Genomic DNA, 7,912 nt, shown 5'->3' on the forward strand with positions numbered 1-7,912 from the left:
GATGTGATGTACGTTTTTTCGGGGGTGGTTAGTGAAAGTGTTCCAAAATGAGACATTAATTCTTTGATGACGTAATATTTTGAGGTTATAATGAATAAGACTAAAAATATTTAGTTATTAAAAAATAAGGAGAAATGATTTTCATTACAGGTTTCATCTGCAATATAATTAATTTTGAATCAGAAATCAAGTCATAGTATGATGTAAAGTTGAGGATTCATCTTTACAAAGGGCACATTTCTTTGTCTTTGCCTTTAGCAGCAGAAAGTCTACCAACTATTTTATCTGCCTTTCACTGTTTTCACTATCCCAGGTTAAAGGAGACCAGAAAAATGGTTTTGACTCCAATAGTTAAGTTTCTAAATTGCAGTCAATGTAACAGAGCATTTGTATTTTTAAATGAATTATTAAACATCTTCGTAGTTGAAGCTTATGTTATAAGAATGAAAATCAAGGGCATGTACAAATATTCCTAGTTTTAAATTCTCAGCAGCTAAGCCTAATCCTCTTGATAATATTTGTCATGATGTCTTACTACTTCTTGCTGTCTTTCTCACTTCTGATCCTGTGCCAGAAGAAATCTATGCTTACTGGCAGAACTTGGCAGAGATGACCAAAATGTGCCCCAAGTAAGAAGGTAATGGAAACTATGTTACCTGGTGCGGATCCTTAAAATAACTCTCAAGACTAAAAGAAGTATCCTTAAGGAATACAGAAGCCTAAAACAGCACTTTTACTAAAATACAAGGAAGAAACATGTTTTGCTTTGAATACCTGAAGTCTAGCAGGCCTTCTTTCGCTAGTTAATTGGTTAGCTCCTTCCGCTAAAATTTCTTCAAGAGAAAGCACTTCCTTGCTGCTATTAGATATTGGGTGTGATAAAAGTTTATGCAGAATCATTCTTTGCCCATGAGCAGCTGCTACAGCTATGGCACTGTAGCAGCCCCGCTGGGCTGCTCCACCATAGCTCAAAGAATCCCTCAGCATTGTCGAAAGAAATGGGTGGGCTCCATATGACAACAAAACATTCACCAGATCCAAATTTCCTTTAAAGAAATAATCAATAATCCTTATTAATTACTGTTAAATGAAGTTTCTGTTTCAAGAATCAAAAGATGATAATACATGTCAAGAGAAGATGTAGCTATCTCTTCCACAACAATCCTTGGTATGAAGATAAGAATCCACTTATAAGTTGTCTCCAACCGTTCAAGAAGAACTAATATATTTAATACAATAATGTTATGATAACGTTTTCATACGGAGCTACTGATAAAATCACAAAATGCTTTATTGAATAGCTAATTATTATAATTACAATAAACAATTTTATTTACATACCTGCTACATAGTTCTAACTGAAACCCAAACTATTGACTATTTTGAGAAAAGTGACACCATTGATAAGTAACTTAAAATGACAGAAAAAATATGCAACACCATAAATGATAATTGTCCGTAATTGTCAGGAATTATCCCTGAAAGCACCTAATTTATAATATTTATCTTTACAATTACCTTTCTAAGGTATTTTTGTCCATTTTATTTGCCAAGTATAAAAAAATAATAATACTATAAGAATTCATTATACAGAGATACAGTCCAGACATTTGGTTGACTATCCATATCTAACGAGAGCCTGGCAAAAAAAAAACTTACAATTTACTTTCCTATTTAGTTTTTAAAAGAAATGAGGAATGTAAATAAGAAAAAAATTCTTTTAAAGGCTCAATCTACAAAATAGTAGGTGCAGAATATCTAGCCATATACACTGGAGAAATACAGAACTTTTATGTATTTACATTCAATCCAAGGTATCTTTGAAATATCACATATAAGATACTTGTCTGCATGTATTTGCATTTTTCAAATTCAAATTAATATTATACTCAAATAAATGTGCACAGGATTTGTACTACAAATAACCCTATCATTTCACTATATATTACCTCTTCTGCTTATTTACTTTATTCTTTTGTATATCATATGAACTCTGTATACCATAACGTTATATGATTTAAACTATTTCAAGAAAAGGTATTTTCACTTGCTGTTCCAAAACATTTATTACTAACACTGTATTAAGATGCCAAAGTTCATTTTTTATCATTGTTGTATACGTCTGGTTCTTTATGCAATCAGTATTTTATTATAGTTATGTCATAGTGATATATTGTTGTATTTTTTACACAGTTCTGAAGGAAGCTTTTTTCGGATTGGTCAGGCAACTCGGAATAGTGTGAAAAATAGGTGCTAATTTTACTATAATTTATTGAAAGTATTAATCATCTGCAAGATCTTCTTTATGATTCACAATAATAGGTGCTCACTGGTCAGTATAACAATACATAATAAATTACATGAGTAATCTACAAGTGAACATGCTTGTGATTACTTATAGCTATGGTGAGTGTAAGTGTCCACACATACTACTCTAAGTCCATCTATTAGCCTAGAAGCAATATTTGATGTGCAAGTTAAATTAAAAAGCCCTACAGTTACTGTGATAAAATTTTAGTCTGGCTGCTGTCCAGTCTGCCAGACCTGCTCCAGCACACAAGTTTATAACGCCAGACAGTACTTATTGCCTGTACTGCTGTGAATCCTTGATAAAGATGCATGCTGAAATATTGGTTTTAAATCAATTACTATTTTTTGGAGTTGTATTAGCCGTCATTTCAGGATAGTTTCAATCCTCCAGTCTGTTCTGCAAACATTGAAAGCTGATAGAAATTAAATTATATATATTTATACATATTTGTAACTCAAGCCAACAATTAAATTGCTTCAATTAACTTCTCTACACTAATCTGAGGCTGTGCAGGTAACTGTAAAAATGTTTTCAGTTAGATTTTCTCTCTAACTTGAAGAGGGCCCGGCATGGCCAGGTGGTTAGGGCGCTCGACTCGCAGTCTGCGAGTCGCGGGTTCGAATCCCCGTCACACCAAACATGCTTGCCCTTTCAGCCATGGAGGCGTTATAATGTGACGGTCAATCCCACTATTCGCTGGTAAAAGAGTAGCCCAAGAGTTGGCGGTGGGCGGTGATGACTAGCTGCCTTCCCTCTAGTCTTACACTGCTAAATTAGGGACGGCTAGCGCAGATAGCCCTTGTGTAGCTTTGCGCGAAATTCAAAAACAAACAACAAAACTTGAAGAGAAAATCTAACTGTAAGGTCATACAAGTTCAATAGTTATCTATCATGTTTTCAACTCTATGTTTGGAGATTGAACAATAATTCACAGACTCATTGAGAGCTAAAACTTAGATTTTTACTTAGAAATAGGAATGATGTATATTTAACAAACACCTTCAAGTGTACAGACAGTCTAAATCCACAGAAAAATTTGTTAAAATGCTCCTCTTTTGACCCAAATGCAACAATTAAAAGTGGATATTTATTGCTAAAAAATCAATCAAGTACAACTACTTTTACTATTAATCTGACTATATGACTAATTTGAAATATAGATCTTAAAACTCTTAAACCCTACAGTTTGAAAACAAAACAGATGAGTGCTAAAATGGTGACTAACCAACGAATGACTATCTACCAGTATATAAAACAGAAATACAGAATATTACCAAATATTAACAGAATATTACTAAAACATTATTTAGTTACAGCCAAACTCCCAACTTTTGATGTTTTAATGCCAGTGGAGTAACTAACAACTGTAAAGCCAAAAGACACAACATTTCATACAAAGGAATCTTTAATGTTCTCCATGGAACTGAAAAAATCTGACCATTTAAGAAGGAATAAAGGCTTCAATACCAAACTTCAAGCTAATGCCTTTATCTAAAAAATGAAGGTCATGAATACAAAAAAAAAGAACCCTCCAACTCAAAAAGACACTGCAATTAAACTGGGCATAATATCTTAAGATAACAAACAAAGATTTGAAGTTAACAAAGAGTCAAAAGTCAAATATTTACAAGCTTCTAGTTATATGTAAAATCAACGGCTTTTTTCACACGAAAGACAACAAAAGAAAATGGAATTATAGCAATCCCATTGAAAATTGTAGTACTGAGCAATAGTGTATAATCATAGCCATCAAACTTAACCACTACTCAAATGGTTATTAAATAATATCACAAATAATCAGAAAAAATGTTCCAAATGTAGACTGGTTTTTACATTTTAATCTTTAAATAAAACCAAAAGCATCCATCTTGCCCCTGGACCACCAGTAAAACCTGAAATGGCACTCCTACTGGAAAAATCGTTCTTCTTAACTGTCCAAAATGATAAAATAAAACTATCAGAGAAACAATTGCAAAAATGAGTGTGCAGTACAATACTTACTGTTCAACAGTATGCTACATTGAATCTCGAACAACTGTGCAATTGTTTTAGCGAACTTCTTAAACTGAACCTGTCACTATAAATAATATTATTATAAATAACATCTTTATATTAACCTGAAGTCACTGCTATCTACAATGATATTTGCCTTAAATTCTTAAGACTAACCAGAGGATGCAGCTAACTGTAGTGGTGTCTGGGTAATTTTGTCTTCACTAAGTCTTGCTCCACCTTCAACACTGGCTCGTTTCTCTAGAAGAAGCTATAAAACAAATACATTAAACATCATATTTATTTCTTACTTTGATGAATTAAAACAGTAAGTCAAAATATGCAAAGCCTAATATTCTTCAGGAGAACAAATGGTCTTGGGTCTTATGTTAAGTTTATTACACTTTATATGTGATCCTTTGTGCTAACTCTTTTATCGAGATCAAAGCCTAATATAATACTCTCACACAAATATATGTACATATTCTATCCCCTGAGATTTTGTTCAAATTATCAGAAAATACTGAAACAGATCTCCAGAAATAGGTAATATTATATAACTACATATATACAACAACTAAAAATAATCAGTTATTGCATCTTATAAAGCCTTATCCACTTATAACCTGTAGGTAAAAAATTAAAACAACAGGCCTCTCATATGGTCAAAGAGAAAAACTGGTTCTGATTGGTAACAATATGGTGATAATACAGGCTAGCTCCTTTATCACAATTTGTACTTAGTCCAAAATACAATGTCCTACAAAATAAACAAATACAGCCATATATAATAATCACATTCTCTATTACTATTATATAATATTTCTACAAATTAGTAGAATATTCTGGAAATAATAGCTTACTTTGGTGATAGATAAATGACCATGGGTTGTAGCATAGGTTAGTGCTGTCCAGTGCTGTGTTTCGGGGTTCACACTTTGATAGTGGCCATTACACAAAGGTGTCTTGAAAAAGAAAACCACGTGTTATTAAAAATTATTTTACACAGCAATAATCAGAAACATCATAGACAGGAGAACAATACTGTATATGTATTTACAGTTCTATTGTTTTACAAACAAAAGTGAGATCGACATTTTTAAAATTCAGATGAAATTACGTTGATACCAGAGATAACTGCAAAGAGTAATTTTATTTTTGGTATTACTTCATAAATTTTATGCATGCAACTACTTAGTTATAAAGCGGAACTTCTAAATTCAGATTATCTTTTAACTTAAAAGTGATAACCTAAAATCATTTTGCACAAATGAAAGTTCTGAAGATATATTTTACTGTCACAGAATCATGTGGAAAATACCTCAATATCTACTTCTGCCCCTGCATTTAGTAAGATCTGAACCATCGCTTCATCACCACGAATACAAGCCAACATCAAAGGAGTGAGGCCTTGTTCATTGATGGTGTTGATTTTAGTTGGAGGCAACAACTGTAAAGCATGAGGCATTAGGTCAGTACGACCACTGGTAAGCATGCGGAAAGCGAGATCCATCTTCAAAAGTCGAGCACACTCTGATTCCTCCATCTGTCTTCTAGCATACAGTTTTTCATCATAGCTCCTGTACAAAATAAGTTCATTTATTTCTACTAACCGTAGCAATACTGGCTTACTACAAAATAGTTCTGACAGCAGCAATTCCAATATGGCAGTTACAAAACAAAAATATACTTAATTATTCAAGAGAAAATCTGTTCTGTTTTGTAAATGGAGTATTCAATATTAGAGAACATCTATGCTACATTTCTACAGGGAGCAAGTGCATAAAAAGTTAGCATTGTTATGATGTTACAATACCTCATTAAAAACACATCTTTCTCTTCTTAAGTTAGCAACCACGTGAAAATTTAACTCTTCACAGTTCTACTAGTTTACAATACTTTTATTTCAATAGAGAAATCAGCTGTTTTATAGAAAAATCTCCAACTAAATAAAATCTAGTTTATTAAACCCAAAAATCTAAAACGTACAGTAACTGTATGTAAATGATCAGATTAAAAAAATGTTTATATTCATTCACTTACAACTTAACCTTGATTGAGGAATTATCCAAGAGTTAAAGGTAACTGTCCAACCTTGATTGAGGAATTATCCAAGAGCTAAAGGAAACTGTCCAACCTTGATTGAGGAATTATTCAAGAGTTAAAGGTAACTTTCCAAACTTAATTGAGGAATTATCCAAGAGTTAAAGGAAACTGTCCAACCTTGATTGAGGAATTATCCAAGAGTTAAAGGTAACTTAAGGTTGGAAAGTTACCTTTAACTCTTGGATAATTCTTCAATCAAGGTTGGACAGTTTTCTTTAACTCTTGGATAATTCCTCAATTAAGTTTGGAAAGTTACCTTTAACTCTTGGATAATTCCTCAATCAAGGTTGGAGATTGAGGAATTATCCAAGAGTTAAAGGAAACTGTCCAACCTTGATTGAGGAATTATCCAATAGTTAAAGGAAACTGTCCAACCTTGGAAACTGTTATTTTAATTGTCTCTATAACCTATGACATATAACAAGTTATTTTAATTGCAACAAGACAGTATCTGTAAGAAGAATGTTGAGGAATCTAAAGTAAAAAAGCAATTCACATGGTATCTTAACAGTGTTCTCATTTCAGTCACAATTTCTTAAATTTCCAACAAACTATTTCTCCATGTTGAATTTAATTTAACTGGCACGTGCTAAAACTCACATCCAGTTATGACTGGTATTTTGGAACTAAGTTGCTACCTGTAAAAATACAAGATAGATTAGTTTCATTACTAAATACACCAGGATTTTCTCTTCAATAAATACAAAACCTGAATATGTATAAACTATGTTAACCATACTTACCCAAACTGTCTGATTGGACAGTCAACTCCTGGTAGGAGTTGCCTGGCAGCCTGCATTACATCATCTCTGTCAACAACCTGACCTCTCCGATATTCAGCATGAGCTGTGGCAACTGTCACCCACTCAATCAAGGGAGGTAACACAAGATAAGGCCTGCAAGATTAACAATAGTCATTCGGAATATTTGTATATTACTAAACTTGTATTTCCCCCACTGCTATAAAAACTTTTAAAATGAGTCATTTTGAAAATGCTTTAGGATATTTTTTTGTACAAAATTCTTTATCACCACTTTAATATGTGTTAAACCTATTAAAATAAAAACACAAAATGCCTGATACCTTTATCAAAACATTCAGTTCTGAGTTAATTGTTTTCTTTTTCATGTGCATGTCACAAAAAAAAAGACACCGACTAAAGAATGAATGTATTGCACCTGATCTTGATGTATACTTCTATCTCTTATTTACTAGACACCATTTTGATCTATTAAATATCAATTTAAAAAACAAAACGAGTACAGAACCAAACACAAGCTTATATTTCAAACAAGCTTTACCATAAAGATCTGTGTCTCAAAATCTTTTATTCCATTTACAGAACCAAAGACAAGCTTTACCATAAAGATCTAAAAATCTTTTATTCCATTTACAGAACCAAAGACAAGCTTTATCATAAAGATCTGTGTCTCAAAATCTTTTATTCCATTTACAGAACCAAAGACAAGCTTTACCATAAAGATCTAAAAATCTTTTATTCC

At 32.4% G+C, this 7,912-nt stretch overlaps 1 protein-coding gene across 1 annotated transcript in view; it reads right to left on the reverse strand.

The window, feature by feature from the left end:
• The window catches only part of LOC106471358 (ankyrin repeat and BTB/POZ domain-containing protein 2-like), a 48,702-nt gene that overhangs the window by 9,744 nt on the left and 31,046 nt on the right, over positions 1–7,912 (reverse strand). The window contains 5 exon segments of the mRNA XM_022399969.1: positions 775–1,046; positions 4,481–4,574; positions 5,167–5,268; positions 5,625–5,883; positions 7,153–7,305. Coding sequence (XP_022255677.1) covers positions 775–1,046; positions 4,481–4,574; positions 5,167–5,268; positions 5,625–5,883; positions 7,153–7,305 — 880 coding nt within the window.

Source organism: Limulus polyphemus, unplaced genomic scaffold (genome assembly GCF_000517525.1).
Source record: "Limulus polyphemus unplaced genomic scaffold, Limulus_polyphemus-2.1.2 Scaffold4566, whole genome shotgun sequence".
In the NCBI taxonomy this organism is placed as follows: Eukaryota; Metazoa; Arthropoda; class Merostomata; order Xiphosura; family Limulidae; genus Limulus; species Limulus polyphemus.